This window comes from Choloepus didactylus, chromosome 4 (genome assembly GCF_015220235.1).
Source record: "Choloepus didactylus isolate mChoDid1 chromosome 4, mChoDid1.pri, whole genome shotgun sequence".
In the NCBI taxonomy this organism is placed as follows: Eukaryota; Metazoa; Chordata; class Mammalia; order Pilosa; family Megalonychidae; genus Choloepus; species Choloepus didactylus.
In genome coordinates, this window is record NC_051310.1 from 51,902,680 (window position 1) to 51,927,501 (window position 24,822).

The following is a 24,822-nucleotide window of genomic DNA, read 5'->3' on the forward strand; positions in this document are numbered from 1 at the left end:
TGAACAATGAGACCATAGTACGGGATACAAAGGAGATCAAGAAGACTCTAGAAGAGCAGAAAGAAGACATTGCAAGACTAAATAAAAAAATGGATGATCTTATGGAAATTAAAGAAACTGTTGACCAAATTAAAAAGATTCTGGACACTCATAGTACAAGACTAGAGGAAGTTGAACAACGAATCAGTGACCTGGAAGATGACAGAATGGAAAATGAAAGCATAAAAGAAAGAATGGGGAAAAAAATTGAAAAAATCGAAATGGACCTCAGGGATATGATAGATAATATGAAACGTCCAAATATAAGACTCATTGGTGTCCCAGAAGCGGAAGAAAAGGGTAAAGGTCTAGGAAGAGTATTCAAAGAAATTGTTGGGGAAAACTTCCCAAATCTTCTAAACAACATAAATACACAAATCATAAATGCTCAGCGAACTCCAAATAGAATAAATCCAAATAAACCCACTCCGAGACATATTCTGATCACACTGTCAAACACAGAAGAGAAGGAGCAAGTTCTGAAAGCAGCAAGAGAAAAGCAATTCACCACGTACAAAGGAAACAGCATAAGACTAAGTAGTGACTACTCAGCAGCCACCATGGAGGCAAGAAGGCAGTGGCACGATATATTTAAAATTCTGAGTGAGAAAAATTTCCAGCCAAGAATACTTTATCCAGCAAAGCTCTCCTTCAAATTTGAGGGAGAGCTTAAATTTTTCACAGACAAACAAATGCTGAGAGAATTTGCTAACAAGAGACCTGCCCTACTGGAGATACTAAAGGTAGCCCTACAGACAGAGAAACAAAGAAAGGACAGAGAGACTTGGAGAAAGGTTCAGTACTAAAGAGATTCGGTATGGGTACAATAAAGGATATTAATAGAGAGAGGGAAAAATATGGCAAACATAAACCAAAGGATAAGATGGCCGATTCAAGAAATGCCTTCACGGTTTTAACGTTGAATGTAAATGGATTAAACTCCCCAATTAAAAGATATAGATTCGCAGAATGAATCAAAAAAAATGAACCATCAATATGTTGCATGCAAGAGACTCATCTTACACACAGGGACACAAAGAAATTGAAAGTGAAAGGATGGAAAAAAATATTTCATGCAAGCTACAGCCAAAAGAAAGCAGGTGTAGCAATATTAATCTCAGATAAAATAGACTTCAAATGCAGGGATGTTTTGAGAGACAAAGAAGGCCACTACATACTAATAAAAGGGGCAATTCAGCAAGAAGAAATAACAATCGTAAATGTCTATGCACCCAATCAAGGTGCCACAAAATACATGAGAGAAACACTGGCAAAACTAAAGGAAGCAATTGATGTTTCCACAATAATTGTGGGAGACTTCAACACATCACTCTCTCCTATAGATAGATCAACCAGACAGAAGACCAATAAGGAAACTGAAAACGTAAACAATCTGATAAATGAATTAGATTTAACAGACATATACAGGACATTACATCCCAAATCACCAGGATACACATACTTTTCTAGTGCTCATGGAACTTTCTCCAGAATAGATCATATGCTGGGACATAAAACAAGCCTCAATAAATTTAAAAAGATTGAAATTATTCAAAGCACATTCTCTGACCACAATGGAATACAATTAGAAGTCAATAACCATCAGAGACTTAGAAAATTCACAAATACCTGGAGGTTAAACAACACACTCCTAAACAATCAGTGGGTTAAAGAAGAAATAGCAAGAGAAATTGCTAAATATATAGAGACGAATGAAAATGAGAACACAACATACCAAAACCTCTGGGATGCAGCAAAAGCTGTGCTAAGGGGGAAATTTATAGCACTAAACGCATATATTAAAAAGGAAGAAAGAGCCAAAATCAAAGAACTAATGGATCAACTGAAGAAGCTAGAAAATGAACAGCAAATCAATCCTAAAACAAGTACAAGAAAAGAAATAACAAGGATTAAAGCAGAAATAAATGACATAGAGAACAAAAAAACAATAGAGAGGATAAATATCACCAAAAGTTGGTTCTTTGAGAAGATCAACAAGATTGACAAGCCCCTAGCTAGACTGACAAAATCAAAAAGAGAGAAGACCCATATAAACAAAATAATGAATGAAAAAGGTGACATAACTGCAGATCCTGAAGAAATTAAAAAAATTATAAGAGGATATTATGAACAACTGTATGGCAACAAACTGGATAATGTAGAGGAAATGGACAATTTCCTGGAAACATATGAACAACCTAGACTGACCAGAGAAGAAATAGAAGACCTCAACCAACCCATCGCAAGCAAAGAGATCCAATCAGTCATCAAAAATCTTCCCACAAATAAATGCCCAGGGCCAGATGGCTTCACAGGGGAATTCTACCAAACTTTCCAGAAAGAACTGACACCAATCTTACTCAAACATTGAAGAAAATGGAACACTACCTAACTCATTTTATGAAGCTAACATCAATCTAATACCAAAACCAGGCAAAGATGCTACAAAAAAGGAAAACTACCGGCCAATCTCCCTAATGAATATAGATGCAAAAATCCTCAACAAAATACTTGCAAATCGAATCCAAAGACACATTAAAAAATTCATACACCATGACCAAGTGGGGTTCATTCCAGGCATGCAAGGATGGTTCAACATAAGAAAATCAATCAATGTATTACAACACATTAACAAGTCAAAAGGGAAAAATCAATTGATCATCTCAATAGATGCTGAAAAAGCATTTGACAAAATCCAACATCCGTTTTTGATAAAAACACTTCAAAAGGTAGGAATTGAAGGAAACTTCCTCAACATGATAAAGAGCATATATGAAAAACCCACAGCCAGCATAGTACTCAATGGTGAGAGACTGAAAGCCTTCCCTCTAAGATCAGGAACAAGACAAGGATGCCCGCTGTCACCACTGTTATTCAACATTGTGCTGGAAGTGCTAGCCAGGGCAATCCGGCAAGACAAAGAAATAAAAGGCATCCAAATTGGAAAAGAAGAAGTAAAACTGTCATTGTTTGCAGATGATATGATCTTATATCTAGAAAACCCTGAGAAATCGACGATACACCTACTAGAGCTAATAAACAAATTTAGCAAAGTAGCGGGATACAAGATTAATGCACATAAGTCAGTAATGTTTCTATATGCTAGAAATGAACAAACTGAAGAGACACTCAAGAAAAAGATACCATTTTCAATAGCAACGAAAAAAATCAAGTACCTAGGAATAAACTTAACCAAAGATGTAAAAGACCTATACAAAGAAAACTACATAACTCTACTAAAAGAAATAGAAGGGGACCTTAAAAGATGGAAAAATATTCCATGTTCATGGATAGGAAGGCTAAATGTCATTAAGATGTCAATTCTACCCAAACTCATCTACAGATTCAATGCAATCCCAATCAAAATTCCAACAACCTACTTTGCAGCCTTGGAAAAGCTAGTTATCAAATTTATTTGGAAAGGGAAGATGCCTCGAATTGCTAAAGACACTCTAAAAAAGAAAAATGAAGTGGGAGGACTTACACTCCCTGACTTTGAAGCTTATTATAAAGCCACAGTTGCCAAAACAGCATGGTACTGGCACAAAGATAGACATATAGATCAATGGAATCGAATTGAGAATTCAGAGATAGACCCTCAGATCTATGGCCGACTGATCTTTGATAAGGCCCCCAAAGTCACTGAACTGAGCCATAATGGTCTTTTCAACAAATGGGGCTGGGAGAGTTGGATATCCATATCCAAAAGAATGAAAGAGGACCCCTACCTCACCCCCTACACAAAAATTAACTCAAAATGGACCAAAGATCTCAATATAAAAGAAAGTACCATAAAACTCCTAGAAGATAATGTAGGAAAACATCTTCAAGACCTTGTATTAGGCGGCCACTTCCTAGACTTTACACCCAAAGCACAAGCAACAAAAGAGAAAATAGATAAATGGGAACTCCTCAAGCTTAGAAGTTTCTGCACCTCAAAGGAATTTCTCAAAAAGGTAAAGAGGCAGCCAACTCAATGGGAAAAAATTTTTAGAAACCATGTATCTGACAAAAGACTGATATCTTGCATATACAAAGAAATCCTACAACTCAATGACAATAGTACAGACAGCCCAATTATAAAATGGGCAAAAGATATGAAAAGACAGTTCTCTGAAGAGGAAATACAAATGGCCAAGAAACACATGAAAAAATGTTCAGCTTCACTAGCTATTAGAGAGATGCAAATTAAGACCACAATGAGATACCATCTAACACCGGTTAGAATGGCTGCCATTAAACAAACAGGAAACTACAAATGCTGGAGGGGATGTGGAGAAATTGGAACTCTTATTCATTGTTGGTGGGACTGTATAATGGTTCAGCCACTCTGGAAGTCAGTCTGGCAGTTCCTTAGAAAACTAGATATAGAGTTACCATTCGTTCCAGCGATTGCACTTCTCGGTATATACCCGGAAGATCGGAAAGCAGTGACACGAACAGATATCTGCACGCCAATGTTCATAGCAGCATTATTCACAATTGCCAAGAGATGGAAACAACCCAAATGTCCTTCAACAGATGAGTGGATAAATAAAATGTGGTATATACACACGATGGAATACTACGCGGCAGTAAGAAGGAACGATCTGGTGAAACATATGACAACATGGATGAACCTTGAAGACATAATGCTGAGCGAAATAAGCCAGGCACAAAAAGAGAAATATTATATGCTACCACTAATGTGAACTTTGAAAAATGTAAAACAAATGGTTTATAATGTAGAATGTAGGGGAACTAGCAATAGAGAGCAATTAAGGGGGAACAATAATCCAAGAAGAACAGATAAGCTATTTAACGTTCTGGGGATGCCCAGGAATGACTAGGGTCTGTTAATTTCTGATGGATATAGTAGGAACAAGTTCACAGAAATGTTGCTATATTATGTAACTTTCCTGGGGTAAAGTAGGAACATGTTGGAAGTTAAGCAGTTATCTTAGGTTAGTTGTCTTTTTCTTACTCCCTTGTTATGGTCTCTTTGAAATGTTCTTTTATTGTATGTTTGTTTTCTTTTTAACTTTTTTTTTCATACAGTTGATTTAAAAAAGAAGGGAAAGTTAAAAAAAAAAAAAAAAAGAAAAACAAGGAAAAAAAAAAAAGATGTAGTGCCTCCTTGAGGAGCCTGTGGAGAATGCAGGGGTATTCGCCTACCCCACCTCCATGGTTGCTAACATGACCACAGACATAGGGGACTGGTGGTTTGATGGGTTGAGCCCTCTACCATAAGTTTTACCCTTGGGAAGACGGTTGCTGCAAAGGAGAGGCTAGGCCTCCCTATATTTGTGCCTAAGAGTCTCCTCCTGAATGCCTCTTTGTTGCTCAGATGTGGCCCTCTCTCTCTGGCTAAGCCAACTTGAAAGGTGAAATCACTGCCCTCCCCCCTACGTGGGATCAGACACCCAGGGGAGTGAATCTCCCTGGCAACGTGGAATATGACTCCCGGGGAGGAATGTAGACCCGGCATCGTGGGACGGAGAACATCTTCTTGACCAAAAGGGGGATGTGAAAGGAAATGAAATAAGCTTCAGTGGCAGAGAGATTCCAAAACGAGCCGAGAGATCACTCTGGTGGGCACTCTTACGCACACTTTAGACAACCCTTTTTAGGTTCTAAAGAATTGGGGTAGCTGGTGGTGGATACCTGGAACTATCAAACTACAACCCAGAACCCATGAATCTCGAAGACAGTTGTATAAAAATGTAGCTTATGTGGGGTGACAATGGGATTGGGAAAGCCATAAGGACCAAACTCCACTTTGTCTAGTTTATGAATGGATGTGTAGAAAAGTAGGGGAAGGAAACAAACAGACAAAGGTACCCAGTGTTCTTTTTTACTTCAATTGCTCTTTTTCACTCTAATTATTATTCTTGTTATTTTTGTGTGTGTGCTAATGAAGGTGTCAGGGATTTATTTAGGTGATGAATGTACAACTATGTAATGGTACTGTAAATAATCGAAAGTACAATTTGTTTTGTATGACTGCGTGGTATGTGAATATATTTCAATAAAATGATGATTAAAAAAAAAAACTAAACTTTAGAAATTACTATTACTTGTATTTAACTTATTTCATTTTATGATTAGTTTAACCATGGCATCATGTTGATATGTATACATTTGATCAAAACTGAATTCAGCTTTGTTACATTACTTATGATTTATTTATGGTTGAAGTAAAAGCTTCAGCCCTATTCTGTTTGTTTTTTTTTTTTAATGTTTTCTATATCTGAGAAGGTTGAGAAGGACTTTTAACTGTTTAGCTTCTCCCATAGTACAAACTTTTAAGATAGCACATGTGTCTCAGTCATCATAGTAAGGCTTTTCACTTTCTATCATTTGGAAATTGTACTTAAGTATTTTGGGGTAAAATTCTGTTAAATATGCTTCTATATCAGAAGGAAAAACTGGTTTTTCACCATCAGAACAGAAAGCAGCAGGTGGTATATGAGAGCAGCAAGGCTGCTTGCTGTTTGATCCCTATAGAGAAAAGGAGTTAGCGTTCTCATTATCAGACTCCTTAGTAGAGATATTACCCTGAAACATTGGTTTGACAGTTTGCACTTTTACCAATTTTTAAATTGTATCAGTTACCTTTTGATGTTTTTCCAGTGATTTTAGGTTTTTTGGAAGGATCTCTTTGGCTGGCTCCTTTCCTGACTTTTTAATTCTAAAAACTGACAGGCCAACACTTCTTATATCATTATTTCTCTTATTTAATTGCTCTGGAAGGCCCAATACTAAAGCAGAGGTAGAAGTCCGCATATATTTTTTTAACTGTAACTTTACCTTTAACTTGCGGATTTCTCTTTCTTGAGACAGTCTAGCCATATCGCACATAATGGCCAGCTGACTGCAGCTGCAGCTCATTTGTTACTTTTGCTAAATTTTATAGCTAGCCATACTGCACATAATGGCCAGCTGACTACAGCTGCAACTCATTTGTTACTTTTACTAAATTTCATAATCTTTTGTTCTTGTAATACATTTTTAATTGGATAATTACCTGAAGGTCAGAATCCCATCTTCTGGCCACTCTGCCCCTTTATTTAATTTATATTTTGGCCACACAGAGTTGCAATATGTACTAACAGTTTTTTTTTTTAAATAACACTCTTCAAATTTAGACCAGTTATTAAGAATGATTCCCAAGGGAGAGATAGCTGGCACACTTTGAGATTTTCCCATGGCTGGGTAACACCAACAGAAATCACTAAGACAGAACACCAAAGTAGGAGCTCCTCAAATACAACTGGTTCCCCACACAAATGCAAACTGTGCAAACTGCACAAAATTCAAAAGGAGAACCACATATCCAGGGTCACGGACAGTGGGGCTCAAACCCACTGAGTCTGCATGCGTGACCCCTGGGTCAACTCAATTAGCTTTTTCACGCAATAGGCTAATTGAAACAAAAGGAAGCAAAGTGAACACAACAAACAAAAGATCACACACTTACCCAGCACAAGGAAAGTCTCGAATGCAAGGTCACCTTCACCTAGATGCACCTGGTGTCTGTCCGAGGCAGGTATTCTCCACCTGACCCTCAGGGCCTGGTCCTCCAGGAAAAATTCCTGGGCAGCTACTAGGCACAGAGCCACAGGGCCCAGAGGAGCCCCGCAGCCAATGAGGCATGGATCAGGGCTGCACGAAAGGCAGCGGTGGTCCCATCTGGGTTGCCGAATTGTTACCACCAGAAAACACGGTCCTAAATAGTCAGGCCTGCCTGACCCTGCATCAAACAGAGACACAAGTCTCTTTGCTTTGGTGAGAAGGTGAGTTTATTGAAGATGCATCAACAAGGAACTGGAGGAAAAAAAAACTTTCCAAGACCAGTTCAGAGTGAGAAGAGTTGTTTGGGCTTTTATAACCCAAAATGGACAAAGAAATGGCCAGAATCCAGAAGAAAGCAGAAGAGGAAAAAAAAATAGAGGAGAGAAAACTATTTGGTCAGAATCTCTTGTTATATTGAAGTCCTCCCCTCATTCAGGCTTGTTTTTTAAGAAGGTACTGTTTATGAGACCATATGGTTGCCTCCCTTGCATGTTACTACAGGCAATGCTGGGAAAGTTTCTGGGAACAGAGAATAAATTTTTTTGTTGTTGTTGTTGTGATTGGAGAAACAGCAAGTTATTTTAACAAGAGCTTTTTTATGCTTAGAATAACTCAAGGCTGCTTGAGTGAAGTGATCTTAAACAGTTTTTTTTTTTCTCTATTGGCTATTGAAGACTATACTAAGCATTTTCCAGCTAAAGAATTATATTGAGTACTTTCTACTTATCCAGCTATCAGTAACAGGGAATTAGGTTGATGCTAGATTGTGAAAGTTGTGAGGGGCCTTAAATGCCAGGAAGAGGAATTTGGACTCCATCACTGTAAGTAATGAGGAGATACTAAAGGTTTTTCATCATGGGCACAATGCAATGTGCCCAATTAAAGATGTGTTTTAACCTTTCTTAAAAGATTAGGTATTAGGCAAAAGATGGAAGGAACTGAGAGCATAACCAAGGGCACAGTTGCTCATTAGGAAACAACTAGAAAAGATAAGAATGAATATTCGAAGGGCTTAAAGTAGTGGCAGGCAATGGGAATAGGGAGGGAAAGGAAGAAAGTAAGTGAGATAGTAAAAAAAGACTCACTGGAAAAGGAAAACGATTAGATGTGTGGGATAATGGAAAAGGGAGGAGTCAAACATTTTTCTAATTTGAGCCTGGTCATTGGAGGGAATGCCAGCACTGTTAGTAGAAATAAGGAAAGAAGACTGGGAGGGAGTGGCTTATATGCAAAGGACTAAACCTGGTTTTAGATATATTGTATAAGAAGATAAGACAGTTTAACAGGCAACAATGGCAGCTGTGGGTGTCAGAGCAGAGATCAGCAGTTGGACTGGCTGAGAACATGATTTTGGAGAAGCGTAAAAAGGAAGGAATGATATTCCTCATGACTCTTGTCTAAGTCCATGGGTATCAAAAGAGAATATTTGACAGAGCATGAACTTGAGCCACAGGAGCAGATTTACTAAAGAATCCAATCCTGAAATGACAGCAGGAGTTCCTGCCCCTTCAGCCTAGAGATAGACTCAGTATGTGTTTCCAGACACAAAGTGTCTTCTTCACTCTAGCCAGCCCTCTGCTTTACAAAGACACTGCTAATCTATGCCAAACCTTGTTAAACTGTCTCTATAACTTGTCTTTTTAATCAGAGCCCATCTCTTAGGCAATGCAGAATGTAGATATTTATCTTTGCTCATTGGGAGCACACCACAGCACAGAATTCTAGCTCATCTTACCTTCTACATGCCACATAGTGGATTTTCTAGTCAACTACGTTCCCACATTACCAGGATACTAACAATGAGAGTATAGTACATAGAAAATAAGGGCACATAAGTGAACTTTAACCTTGTGGTATTCTCAGGTTTAGAGAATAAGATGTGGAACAACAAGGAGATGAAAACAGGGCAATCAGGAAAAGAGGAGAAAAACAAGAACATAATATCATAGAAGCCAACGGAGGGTTTCAAAAAGGAAACAGTTAATATTATCAAATATTTCTGACAATTATGGTAAAATTTATCAAAAACTTTCTATGTGTCAGGCATTGGTCTAAGAAGATTTTCAGGCATTATCTCGCTAAATCCTAATAACATATCTGTGAAGTAGATACTATCATTATTTTTATCTTACAAATAGGAAGAAATAGGTGTAAAGAGGTGAATCTACATAGCTGGTGAGTAGTAGAGAGGATTCAAATTCAGGAATATTATCATTTTATGTGTGTCTTAATGTAAAAAGTTCCTGGAAGCCCTGCTCTATACCACCTGCCTCATCAAGACAGTAGGGGACCAAGAAAGATCGGTGGGATATTTTGGAACTCTGGAGTGATAAGGAATAAAGCAATATCAGGAGCAAGGTGGGATAATGAAGCTGAGAATCAAGAAATGGTGGCAGTAAAACATAAAAGAAAAACAGGATGATAGTTGGAAAGCACAGCAAAGTTAAGTGAATGGATTTTTCTCAAAATGGAGAAGATTCCATCTAAAGAGTTTATAACAGATTAAAGACTTATATTTGTAACAGATTAAAGAAGCAAATTTCAAGATCATCAACAAAAGGGACACAAAGTAAAAAGAAGCCGAGAGATATTGCAAATGGCCATAGTAAACCAAGCCCAAACCAACAATATTCCCAAAAATCCTAAAGAATACCCAGGTCCCTATCTGAGATGCTATAAAAGCTTCACTCACTAAGTTTATTTTCGATAAACTTTAAACAAACACGTCGTTCCTATGCCAGATAAGTCCCAAAACCCAGAAGCGCCAGTCTATTCAAGAATATCAACCAGGTGCAATCCCCCCATAATGTCAACACCCCTTTTCAATGTGAACAAGTTACAGTTGTCACTGCCCAGATATCCCTGAAGATTGAGACAATGATTAAGTAAGATGGAGGAGTAGCAACAGAAAAGATAGGATTTAACAAAGGATTATGACTACTGAATCATTATATGGATTTTTTTTACTCTCTGGAAGAAAATAATTGAAATTGTAGAATTGTAACCCATACTATACTTTGAAATTTGCTCTTTAACCGCCTATTGAATGGTACTTTGAAAGTTATCCCTTTTCTGTACATACGATATATTTCACAATAAAAAATGTTTAAATAAAAAAAAAAGATTAAGACAGTAAAGTAATGGACTTACTCTAGTACAACCCAAAGAGGAAAGATTCTCTTTATATGATACTTTATATGATAACATTAAGTTTTTTTATGAAACACAAGTTTGCTATGAAAATGGATAAAAGGAATGAGAATCATGCTTAACCAGTGGCAGAGCTTTAATTGTTAGGAAGAAAGCATTATTGTAAATGACATTTAATGGTACCTTGCTTGTTTCGCTCTCTTTGAATCCTTTTTCAAGTATTTGTAGCAGATGTTTTTTCTTCACTGTAACTTCGGGATCAAAAACATAAAAAAGACATTCCAGCATCTTTCGATAGCTCCTTATGATTAATTGAAACAGAGAAAGTTTGAGAATTGATTTAATAAAATTTTAGCCATAGATAAGGCGACCATAGGTCCCGCCCATGATATTTTCCATTTAGTTCGGATATTCTGGTGTCATTATTAATACCTCCACCCTCCTTCATTCTCAAAAAGAGGACCAATGTCAATAGATTATGAGGTCATCCTAGCCAAGGGAGATGCATGGAAAAGGAAACATTTACTAACACGGGGTATTTATAAAACAGAAAGACTTTTACAAAATAAAATCAAACCTTTATAAAAATGTTCCTTATAGAATTTAACTTCTTACTCTGAATCATGAATATCTTCATTTTCCAAAAACTTTTGGAATTTCTCCTCAAATTTTAATCTCAGAATACGGTTATTAACTTTAATGACACGTTTTACTTTCACTCCCGTAATACCATATGTTTTGAAGTCCCATGTACAAAAACGGGATAGAATTAATTCATAGCAGGAATTAAACCTATTTGGGGAAAGAGAATAAAAAGAAAAGAACAAAAAATTTCCTTAACATGTTGAAGAACACAAAATTAACTTTTAATAAAAGTTAAAGTCCATATTTTGTGGTTTTTGCTAAAAATACACAATCACATAGTAGATATATTTGGGTTCAAATTGGGCACATTCATTCAATAGGTAAAAGAGATGCTAAACTTTGAACCATAAAAATAATTGCTCTTTTATTACTTATTAAATATTTGTTTTGACTAAAAGATACATTGGTTGAGCAATCCTCCCTTCTTGAACACACTTTTCTTGGCTTCAGTGAAATCATACGCTCCTGGCTCTCCTATTTTCTGCTCCTTCACGGTTTTCTTTGTTGGTTCTTTTTTCTTGGACAGACTTCTAAATGTTGCAGTGCCCAGGGATCATTCTCTGGCCTTCCTCTTGTTTCTATGAACACTTTGCCTAGATGATTTCATCTGGTCCCTTGGCTTTATATACAGGATGCTAAAGTCCAACATTTTATTTCCAGCCTTTATCTCTACCCAACTTAGCTGTGTATAACCAGACTTGGATATCCAGTTGTCTACTTGATGTCCACTCACATACATATTAGACCTCTCAAACTTAACTCAATCCTGTATTTCCTGAGTGTCCACTAACTCAGTATATGCACTATCATCTAATTGGTAGCTTAAATTAAAAACCCAGGAATAATCTTTGTCTCTCTCTCTCCCTTACAAATATCCAATTCTTCAGCAGGTCTGTTTGGCTCTACACCTAAAATACATCCTGAATATGTTTCATCATTGCCACTGTTACCACCCTATTCCAAATCATCATCATCTCTCAGTTTGACTACTGCAATAACTTCCAAACTAATGTTACAGAAGTAAAAGGGGCAGGGTCCCTGCTCTCATGGAGACTTATTCCAAGGGGTAGATAGAAAATAACTAAGTAAAAACATCTATAAAATAATTTCTATACTGATAAGTGCTTTGAAGAAAGAGACACTTGGGGCAAGGAATAGGATGAGGGGAACCTTTAAATAGGGTCTCAGAGAAGGCCTTTCAAAGAAAATATTTGAGCCGAGAACTGAAGAAAGAGGAAGAGCCAGCTATGGAAAGCTCTCAGAACAGATACTAAGGTGTTCATTTGCTCTCTGCTGCCCTCACCTGGCCATGCTCACAATAATTCTGTTTTTTTTTCCTAAAGTAGCACAAAATTTACATTAAGATGAGACTAAAAAATGGGTCAATTTGAGAAGGAGGTCAATGAGCTTTTATTGAATAAATTCTCCTTTAATGACATATCAAGGTTCTTGCCTGCAAATTAGCCAGGGCCTGAGCTCAAGGTGTGAACTAAGATCAAAGAGGTAAACTTCATAATGGGTGGTCTCTCCCCTGAGTCTATAATCCGGACTCCCAATTTACAGCATCTGCCTTCTTACTAGCTAAGACTGAATCTGTACAGCCAAAAACTACCCAAATACTCCTTCCTTAGAGCTGAAAAATGAGCTGCCCAAACAAAACAAATCCCAGAAATGCTCATAATCTGTTGGAGAAGACAGAAAAACCAAGAGCTGCAATCCAGCAAGATGGCTACTAGTTCATATGTCTGGCTGAAGACCCACATGATCATCTGGGGTGGGAAATCTACTGCTCTCCTAGAACGAGATTATTTGGTGGCCGAAAGAGATTGTATGGTTGTAGTATTCCCTGAATAATACATCTTACAACCACTGAAACTCTCATTATTATGCTCCCTGCCTCCTGATAGAAACCAGTGTTTTTGGCATTTTAGATAAGCTTTCGGTTATATAGTGGACATTTTGTTAAGGCTCAAAAGTGCTCAAGAATTGGTGGAAGTGATGAATGGACAATGCCGAACTTTTAGTCCAGTCCTCCAGGGATGCAGGAACCAGTAATGAGCACCAGGAAATTTGTGAAGTGTGATCTTTTCATAGAGTTTTCTTCTCTGGGAATCAGGTGAGTCTCTTCCTTACATGGAATTGCTGGAGCCCTTGAGATACGGAACTCTAGTGCTGAGAGGACATGGGCTTTGTACTATCTGGGATCATAGGAGTAAAGTAATTCATGATAGAGATTTAACCTCAATCCCTGGCCATGCTAGGGATGAAAAAAACATCATTCTCTGAGTGCAGGAATACTGCTAGAGGAGGGAGAACTAGATCTATGCTGATAGACAAATACCATGACTTTTGATATTATCAGTACCACACAGAGAATGATAACTTTCCAAGCACTGCTGAAAATGTGCTACATCCAGGGGAACATGTTACTGGCCTGAAGTATAATGCACTTTTTAGTTTAACCTGAAATAATTTTCTGAGAATTTACATAAAATAATATCTAACCCTGCCACATTGTCTCTTTAAGGACAAAATTCAAACTTCATCACTGCCCAGCCCACAAGGTTCTTAATGATTAGGCCCCTGTCATGTGGAACTACTGGTATTTCCCCAAATGTATTATACTCTTTCCATACCTTTGCACATGCTGTTTCCTATGTCTGGCAAGACCTTCCCCCAATTCTTTTATAGTTAACTTCTACATGTCCTTTGAAACTCAGATTGCAGCATCTCCCTCAAGTGTCCCCACTTCCAGAAAACTTTCTCTAAACCCCCATTCTGCTTTAAATGCTCCTCTTCTCTATACCCACAATTTTCCCAGAACTTATTGCTGTTTTGATACCATAGCTTTCCCTAACAGATAACAGACTTGATGAGGGCTGGAACCACATCTTATCTGACTTTTGTGCTAGCACCTAGTATGGGGTGTGGTCCATAGTAGAAGCTCAGTGGATCTGTGTGTTAAACAAATAAACAAAATACAAACGACTCAAAGATGAATACAATACAGGCTCTACCTTCAATGAATTTGTAAACCAATGGAGAGGGAAAGTGATAGGGTAAGTACAAGCAAAACAGTGGGAAGGAGAGACACAACTACAAGGATTAAAAAAATGACTATATCTGATGGAGATGGTAAGAAAATGCATCATAAAAGAATGGCCTTGACGTGAGCCTTGAAGATAAAGTTTTTGACAGGCGAGAGATGCAAAGGGCATTCTGGGTGAAGGAAGCGGTGGAGTGGGAGAGTACCAGGTATGTTCCAAGAGCAGTTAAGAGGTTTAGAAAAGGAATGAGTATAATTTGGAGACCATACAGTGGAGGGCACTGAATATCAGAGTGAAAAGTCTATATGTAATTTGGAAGGTTACAGGTAGCTATGAGAGGGTTTTTTGTTTGTATGTTTTTAATAGAGTGCTCTGCATCCAGTAGGGATCATGTGGGGAGACCACTTAAGAACTTATATTTATTGATTAATGAATATTGTTTACTGTGCTAGGTGCTGTAGCAATAGTCTAGGTGGGAGATTATGAAGGTCTGTGTGCAGGTAATTTTGGTCGCAATGGACAGAGGGGATGAATGTGAGAAACATTATGAAGGGGAACCTGTGGGTCTTGGCACATGAGTGGATGGGGAGATTGATGGGGAGAATGGAGTTAAGAATAGCTTCAATGTTTTTTAAGCCTGGATTTTTTAGGGGATGGCAGTACCGTGGACAGGAATAGGGGAATCAGAAGAAAGGAGTGCTTTGTGGGCAGGAAGAGAAATACGAAAACATAAAAATCAGGAACTAAGTATTTTCACATTACCTTGTCTAATACTACTAGTAACCTTTAGTGGTACATTGTGATTTTTCTCATTTTACAGATAAGGTTTAGATAGCTTAAATGACTGATTCCAAGATCATGCAGCTCAAGTTTGAACCTAGGTCTTCTGATTTTAAGCCTGTTATATATTCTCTCACAGCTTTCCCTTTTGAATGTGTTGAGTTTGTCTTGTCAGTTGGATACTCAGATAGAAATGTCTTAACAGACAGTAGAAATTCAGGACTGGTGTCTAGGAGAGAGGTTGTAGCTGTAAGCAATTTAGACTGCCAAAGGAAAGCATAAAAATAAAAAAGAAAATGTCTAAGTACAAAAACCAGAAAGGTGAAGTTACAAGGAAGGAATGGTTAACAGTGTCAAAAACTGTAGAGGTCAGAATTTTATAGAGTATCCTCATTCATTCAATGGGATTTGAATGTGTAAGTATCCACGACGGTGATACAGATCATCAACTAAGATTCAGTTACACAGAGATGCCTACAGATGTTCATTAATATACTAATGATGCATTCATTTAGCAAATGTAGAATGCATATGTTTTAAAAGGGCTGGAGCTTAATCAAATCTATTAAGATGCACTTATTTAATCCTAAGCAAGGACTTAATAAATACTATAACTGACTTAGACTTAAATAATTATCAATATAAAACAAAAAGTTTCTGCTGCTGTAGCTGCCTGAAAAAGTACAGCATAAAATATGTTTATATAAAGAATTAGATTAACTACTGAAAGTAATTATATACATAAAAGTAAAACTGTTAATTATCTATAAAGTGATATAGAAACTTCAATCAGTAATTATCTATTGAGCTATGCATCCAGCCCTGTGCTACATGTTATGACTTATAGGAACGTATCTGTCCCTAAGGAGCTTATAGAGTCACTTATGTATCACTTTGTTGCACTCTAAAGTTATTATTTTTAAACTGTAAATGCCCTGTATCCATAATAACTAATTTGAAAGCTTCCCAAGCACAAGGACAGCATCTTTTATGCTTTGGAGTCCCCACAGGATGAATGTCGTCTGATGTCAATGGGTAACTCAATTGGCAATACATAGGTAAATAATAGGAATCTATAATGACAATGCTATAGTGGCAACAATCCACTCAACTAGCAAGTCTCTATAAAATAAGAATTTTTTTGAAACAGAAAAAAATATCCATGTTATTTCCTAAAAGAAACAAAGATAAGAAATATTGAATGACACAGAATTAGACATCTGCAATGCTCTTTTAATAAAGAAATAAAAGCTATTTTGATGGAAAACTTCTACATTTAAGTCCTAGCTCTACTCAAGTACTTTTTATTTACATGCTAAATTCTTGGCTTTAGTAAAAAATAATAAATTCTTGGCTTTAGTAAAAAATAATAAAACACAAGTCAGTGTTTAAATAAAACATCTAGAAATGAAGCACATAGCAATTTAAAACACTTTAGTAGCTATTTAACATACATAAAAGATCATAAGGTGGCCAAGCTTGTAGTATAATAAAGGGAGGAAAAAAAAAACAGTCCTTGAAATTCTGTCAACATGTTTCATTTTCTCTTTAAAATCGATCAAGATTATTCTAACTAAAACCATATAACAATTGTTAATTCTTATCAAAGTCCATTAAAGCTATCTAATTTACAATCACGCTGACATCATTATTTAAATGGCTTTTTGGTCACTTTGTTTTTACGTCCACCCCTTCATTAATCTGATAGTTGTGTAAAGGGCTTCCTTCGCAACAAGTTAAAAAGAAACAAACAATAAAAAACAATTCTGTTTAGGTTGAGTGACTATAAATGAGATACTGGAAAATTACTGCAGATTCTGTATAGACAGACACCATTCAATTTTTGCACTAGAAAAATCAAGGTCTTTACTTATTTACATGTGAACTGTGATGAACACCTTTAATATCTTTGTACATAAAAATCAGTATTGTGGTTAAGCAAACAGTGATAACTTCTGGGCAAATGGATGCATTGCTACAAAAGAAAGTATTTTAAAAGGTCTCTTTCTCCCTTGGGCAGTACTTCTCACACTTTTCCACCAAAGTACCACCAAGGTCCTTGAGAAGATTTTACTCACAGAAGTGAGTAAAAAGCCACTTCTTATAGAAATCAGGGGGCTTGGATTAAAGTAACCCAATAACTTTTTTTTTCCTTAAAAATAAAAAGCAAAATTTTCATTTTCTCCAAAAACAAAAAACAAACAAACAAACAAACAAAAAATCAGTGTTTGTTTCAACCCTGGCTGTGAGTAACCTTGTGCCAAATCCACTGAAGAGCTTCTTGTGCCTCCTAGTGCATCTCCACATACCCGAGTTCCCGGTATAGTTCTAGGGCAGTCTTTAGCTATTTCACTGGCTCTTCAATTATGAGAAAATGATTCCAGAAATGTGAAAGTCACAATTAGTAATATAATATTTTTTGTCATTGTTTTCTTTTTTAAAAACATTTTTGGTAATATTTTAGGGTCAGTTCTTTGGGTGTGCCCTCCAGTTGAGGCAACACAGTCACTTCCTTGTTTCTATCAGGAGGCCTTGATTCTGGAACGTGGCTGTCTTTTTTTTCTGCCTAAAAGTGCTTTTGTCACAAATTCCTGGTTTAAGTGTATTCCTTATTCTCATCCATAGTTTCCCCATACACCCTGACTCCAGCTAGCTCTGGAATGATTCCACCTTGACCATGGACCATCAGATTTGCCAGGCAGCTTCCTCCCATGTTAGCAACCTGCTGTTGCCGATCCTGTTCTGGTACTGCAGCTCTGCCCTCGCTTCTCACCCCATTTTCATGATCCACTGCTGCATCCAGTCCAAAAACACACAGTATTAAACATATATCAAAATTAATACTCGACCATAAATTTTTTTCTAAAATATATTCTGCTCTTAGGCTAAGGAAAATTGGGTAAAGAGCAATGGAATACCATTGGGATATTTTCAAGGTTAGCTCATGGCAATGGTGTAAACAGATATATGAATAGGTGGTATAGTAGGTAATTGCCAATTTTCAATGGATAAATATTCTACACAAGAAGTCTTTCAAAAGTGGGACATTTTAAATTATATAAGTTGATACTTTAGTTGATTCTAAGCACCTAAAATTATTTTTAAAGCTATAACTACATTTCAAACAGATTTACCAGTCATCAGATCGAGTGCCTTCTTCAAAATGGATATTTCCCACAGTCTCCAACTCAATTAATAAAAATGGGATCAATAAGCCATGACTTTTCTTCTTTTGCTTTACTTCAATACGATAAATTGCTTCAATTCTATTGAAGAAAAAAATATATAATATAAATCCATTAGGATGATATAGCAATCAGAATTAAAGACAGGGAACTGAGCTCAGAATTAAAATCCATGATAGATTTTTTTTTTTTTAACTAATGTTAAGCACAAGGCTTTTTTCAGTGGATAAAGAAAGTTTGTTATGAACAGTTAAACCAAATAAAAGGCATTCTATTTTTGGCAACTAAAATCACCTCGAATTTGTTAACCTCAGAATGGATGAAGGTTAGAAGACTATCCTGACTCCATCATTTAAGCCTTTAAGATCTAGTTGCTTAACCTTTTTATGCCTCATTTTTCTCAGTAAAATGGCAATAATAACATGACCTACAACCTCAAAAGGCTCTTTGAGGATTATATGTGAAATACATGTAAATCTCTTAGCAAAGAATCTGGCACAGAGTAAGAACCCAATAAATGTTAGCTATTGCTATTTTTAGTATTCTTTTAGGGCAAACTAACTTATCCATTTAGTGTCCTAGTAAATAGAAAAATTCACGGTACTAGCTGATACTCATTAGAGCTTGTTTCTATGTTTCCAGACAACTGTGCATGTGATTTTCTGTTTCATGTGGTCACTTTCTGCACTAATGGCAATTCTAATGTATTTAGTTTGCAGACACTAGAGCAGTGGTGTGACAGGAAGTCACTTGGGAAACCACACTGTTTATAATTAAGAACTGCCTCTGTGAAAAACTGTATGCCAGCTTTGAACCAATGATGCCTATGTGTGGTAGGAACTGAATTGGAAATGTGTTTTGTGTTTTTGTTTACTGTTATCGTACTATAATTGCTTTCTACTCCTGCAGACAGGGAACTGAGCTCAAGTAATGGCCCCAAATATTCTGATTCTCTCATGTTTCAAATTTGAAAAAATGGATAATTCATTAAACATACTCATCTAGTTTTTTGTTCCAGAATGTTACCCTTTCATTCAAGGCATTTAGTTTTGTCATTATCTTCTTTTGAAAACTTGGTTCTTCTTCAACAGTTTCACAATTCTTTGATTTTTCAAGTACAGACACTTTACTGTTATTGGATCTATCACCGTGTCCTTTGCCAGATCCCTTGATTTCAGCCAATTCTCGTTCCAGCTGTTGAAACAATGTACCACAGAGCAAAATAAAAATAAAACACAGTAAAGGCAAAGTCTGAATTCAGTCATTAATTTTTAAACATAATTTATTAAATATAGAGTTGATTTAAATTAACAGAGTAAAAATCTAGGTAATATATAGAACAAACTCCAGAAAAAGCATGTCAAGCATGTGATTACAACTTTGGTGTAAGTTCATTCAGACAATTTCTTTTGACCAAGTGATGATCTTAAATATTTCAAACATGACAAATCTCTCAACTGGAAATGAGATAAGCAAAGAAGTAGATTTTGAAAATATTGAGTTTGTTTCCACTATAGCCAGGAAAGTAAAATCATAGTAACTTCTCGTTTTGCTATAAATAAAATATTTAAATTTAAAATAATGTGAGTTTTAATCCACCTACTTTTAAATTTTTCAATATTTTTTAACAGATTTAAAGTTCTGAAAAAAAATGGCCATAAAAAATACTAAAAAAACATGTATATAGATGGGGCACACATATTTCCTTTTGCTTCTGTCTCCTATAAGGCTCAGCACAGAATTTGTCTTTACAAAAAATTTTGATCTTTTGCTCATTGTGAATTTTTTGGCATTTTTTTTATTTTTAAAAATATTACATTAAATATTATTTATCTTGATTACTGAGGTTTTTGGCAGTCCTTTAAATTTTGGAACTAAGGCAAGTGCCTCAATCACCCCACCTTAATCCTGACCTTAAAGGATTTCAAGATAAATTGTACTGTACATGGAGAGGTGCATATGAATATAAATTTAAGAAATATCTGGACTCCCTCTTTACAATGGCTATATATCCAATCATTAAAAGACAAATTAAGCAGATTTGTAAAAATATCTATGTGTATAATCTATAGCTATCATTGTTCACATTTGCAGACTTTATTTAATACATTCATTTGCACATGAAAACAACAAATATAAAATGATTTCCTTATACTGGTCTCCTTTGATTTTTTTATTAAACTAATTTAAATTTTATTAATTTTTTACTTTAAAATATTTTTCTGACTATAATAAATAAAACATGTTCATTTTAGAAGAATATTAAATATATTTCAAAGACTTGATTTTTAATGGCTACATACTATTCTATCTTAAGAATGAATAACTCTTCCAATTTTTTGTTATTAATGTGGTAATGAGTGAAATAAATTTATTTATTTATCTATTTATCTTTTTATCTATCCAAATCTTCAGAATAGAGTGTTAGAATAGATTTACTGGGTCAAAGGCAAAGTTACACTGCCATCAGTGGTGTAATAGTATCACATCCATCTTCATTGGACAAAGCAGTATAATGTGTTAAGCTTTGATAGTTTTGTAGATGAAGTATTTCATTATCTTCTTTCCCCTTTCATTAGAGAAGTTTACAATACAATCATGCATAAAATACAGGATTCCCATAAACCATTCTATTATTAAAATCTCTCATTGGTGTGGTACATTTGTTACAACTGATGAAAGTACATTTTCATAATTGTACTATTAACTATAGTCCATTAATTAACTTAGGGTTCACTGTGTAGTGTAGTTCCATGGATTTTTTTTTTAATTTTTATTCTGTTACCATATATACAATCTTTCATGTTATCTTAATCAGCATTTGGAAATTTAAAATGAGGTTGAGTTCTCTCCAATGTTAATTAGTCATATTTTAAATTTCTCTTTTGTAAAATGCTTGGTTTATGCATTTTGCTCAATTTTTCTATTTGGAGATTTATTTTTTTTCTTGTTTTACAAGAGTACTTTTACAGTACACACCTTTGTACATCATGCTTGTTGAAAACAATTTTTTTGGCTGCCATTTGTTGCTTAATTTTATTAATGATGCTTCTTAGCACACAAGAGTCTTACCTTTTTTTTTTGCAGTCAAATTTACCCATATTGGTTTTTTGTTGTTTTTTTTTTTTTTTTTTTTTTTTGGTGATTTCTAGCATCTATTTGGCAGGCTAAAATCAGTTAAATATTCATCTACACTTTCTTCAATTTTTTCATGTCTTCATTTTTACATATAATTATTGTTTGCAACTTGTAATTCCTTCTGGTACAGTATAAACTAAGGATCCTACTCCCCTACTCCCAAATAGTTTGACTATTTTTCTAACACATTTTGTGAACAATCCATTATTTTTCTGTATCTTTATAAAAAGTAAAATAACTGCTTATATGTACAAAGTTCTATTTGGGGGTAAATAATTCTTAAATTTTCAGGGTCTACTTTTAGTAAAGGAAATCCAATTTATTCTAAATTAAAAGCATACATAATATAGACTTATTAAAGCATATCTTGACTTAAAGTTCCCACCTTGTTATATATTTTAGTAGCATTAGTTAAGGGATATTTCAGCACTTTAAACAAGAAATTTAATTTTCAGCATAGCCTGCTGGTGTCAATTAAAAATGCAGCTGAAGTTAAGTCCAACAGATCTCTATTAACTCTAAGACTGAATCATATTGGATTACACAGGTTTTTTAAAATGTCCTAAGTAAATAAACTAACACTATTTTTAAATTGCAGATCTGAAAGCACAGAATGCAGCTTAAAGTTAAGTACCTGGAATTAAAACATTATTTTGGGAGCAAATGACTTAAAACTTGGTATTAATATTTAAAAAAATATAATTTAAAAGATAATCCTATTTTGTCTAGTAGTTTTCTTAAAATGTGAACACATAAATTTTACAATATTAAATCTTACATTTTTTTTAGCAAAACTGAATAGTTTTATTCGTTCTTCTGGCAACTTTTGAAGTTTGCATTTTCTTTCATTCAGTTTTTCAAGGTCTTCATTAAGATGCCTCTGAACAGTTTTTACACGCATATTGTAATACATTATTTTTTTCATTGAAGTGGTCTAAAAATGAAAAAGAAAAAAGAAACCAGCAAAATTATAGGTAATTAATAGTGAAATTAACATGAACATGACATGTTTTATATAACAATTTGAAAGTTTTGCATGTTCAATGACGGCAATTGCAGCGATAATGGCTATATAGAATTCTATATTTATTAATCAACAAAATATAAGACTCCAAAGATTTTCTTTGTGTATAATATTTAAGTGTGAGGCATACTCTCATTTGTTTCCTTGATGACAACACAAAGAGACTACAGAACGAAATCAGTATACAAAATAGTATCATTTAGCTAATGAGGCAGTACTACTAAAGCAAATATATAACTACATGATTTCAATTTGATTAACTCAGGGAAAAATGAAGAAATTTAAAAGAGTTAAAAGAAAATGTAAGGTTTCTTAATTCATTTTTAAAAAGTATGGCTAAGAAATAGTATTTAGTGTTTTTGTTTTCTAAATCAACTGGATTTAGCCTGAGTAAATTTCTAAATGGTCAATCTAATCCAATCATCTTGAATCCTTAATACCAACAGATCATCCAGTTATTAGTAGGTTTATCATGATAAACTGATTAAATTCAGCATTAAAACATACACCAGCTAACTAGGGCTTAAGAGTTATTTTAGTGGAAAAGAACTATCTTTTCAGATAGTTTTATCTGAAATAATGAAGGCATTTTTCTTTATCAGGGAACTGTGCCTCATGTAAGTTGGAAGGCTTGTACACTGTTCTGGACATGTATTATCTATAGATGCAGGCTCTTGTTTAGTAACTTATTTTAGTATAGAGTAGATAAGCAAGATCCAACAGATTTATTTGGCATAAAAGAATGAATAGAAACAAACATATGACTCGATGGACAGGCCAAATACAACTCCCTTTCCCCATGCTCTGACTGCATATTATTAAGTTCTAGAGCTGAAATCACTAAATTCCTCTGCCAAAAAATAAGGAATTCATGAACCTAGACCAAATAAAGAAAAAAAAATTTAGGATGATGACTGATATAAAAATTCTTGACAAAGAAGAGTTCAATTACTGAGGTACAAATGAATTAGAAGAAAAAAAAATATGTAATAAAGGAAACAGCAAATGGTATTCCTTGATTTTTCACCTATTTGGAGAAAACAGAGTATCCAATAAAAATTCTTTCAGTCATTGACAGTTATGAACATTTCTAATGAATTCTTAAATCTAAAAAAAAAAAAACAAGAGAACAAGAGGTGAAGGTGGGTTGCCAGATAACATACAGGATGCCAAGTTAAATTTGAATTTGAACAAATAACATTTTGGTATAAGAAGCATAAGTAAGTATGATACTAAAGCATTATTTGTTTTTACCTGAAATTCAAATTTAACTTGAATCCACCTAGCTCAGGGACAAAAAAAAGAGATTAAAATATACTACTGAAGAAAGCTAATTACAGAACCACCATATGACCTGGCAATACCACTGCTTGGTATATACCCAGACGAACTGAAAGCAGGGAATCGAACAGATACTGGAACACCAATGCTCATAGTGGCATTATTCACAACTGCCAAAACATGGAAGCAATCCAAGTGTCCATCAATTGATGAATGGATAAACAAAATGTGGTATATACATTGAATACAATGGAATATTACTCAACTGTAAAAAGGAACGAAGTCCTGATACATGTGACAACATGGATGAACTTTGAATACAACTTGTTGAGTGAAATAAGCCAGACACAAAAGAACAAATATTGTATGATCTCACTGATTTGAAACAATTAGAATAAGCAAACCCATAGAGTCAGAATCTAGAATATAGGTTACCAGGGAACAAGGTGGGGATAAGGAATGGGAAGATAAGGCTTAAAATGTACAGGGTTCCTATTTGGAATGACGGAAATGTTTTGGTAGTAGGTGGTGGTGATGTAACAAACATTGTGAATGCAATTAACAGGACTGAAATATATCTGAAGGTGGTTAAAGGGGGAAATGTTAGATTGCATATATAATAACAGAACAAAATTTTTTTTTAAATTCATGTAACCACACTACAGAAACACTGAACCCTAAGTTGAACCATGGACTTTAGCTAATGGTATCATCAATTGAACAAATGTTCCATAACAGTGTAAGGTGTTGGTGGTGGGGTGGTGGTAGGGAATCCTGTATTTCATGCATGATTTTTCTGTAAACTCAAAAGTTCTCTAATAAAGAAAAAATAAAGAGAGCAAAAAAGATAATAAAACAAAATGGAAATTAATTTAAAAAATTAAGCACCAAAAATGCTACTTTTACTTTATGTTTTTAATTTTATTTTTGAATAAGTAATATATTCACATTTCCAAAAAAATTTGAAAATATGCACAAA

The 24,822-nt window shown here is 35.0% G+C and overlaps 1 protein-coding gene across 1 annotated transcript in view; it reads right to left on the reverse strand.

Annotated features, from left to right (window-relative positions):
- The window catches only part of LRRC9 (leucine rich repeat containing 9), a 150,237-nt gene that overhangs the window by 92,286 nt on the left and 33,129 nt on the right, over positions 1-24,822 (reverse strand). Inside the window, exons 8-12 of the mRNA XM_037832601.1 lie at positions 22,317-22,472; positions 19,398-19,594; positions 18,350-18,481; positions 11,359-11,535; positions 10,927-11,044 (exon numbers count right to left, since the gene is read on the reverse strand). Of these exons, the coding sequence (XP_037688529.1) occupies positions 10,927-11,044; positions 11,359-11,535; positions 18,350-18,481; positions 19,398-19,594; positions 22,317-22,472 (780 nt within the window). The remainder of the gene's footprint in view (positions 1-10,926; positions 11,045-11,358; positions 11,536-18,349; positions 18,482-19,397; positions 19,595-22,316; positions 22,473-24,822) is intronic.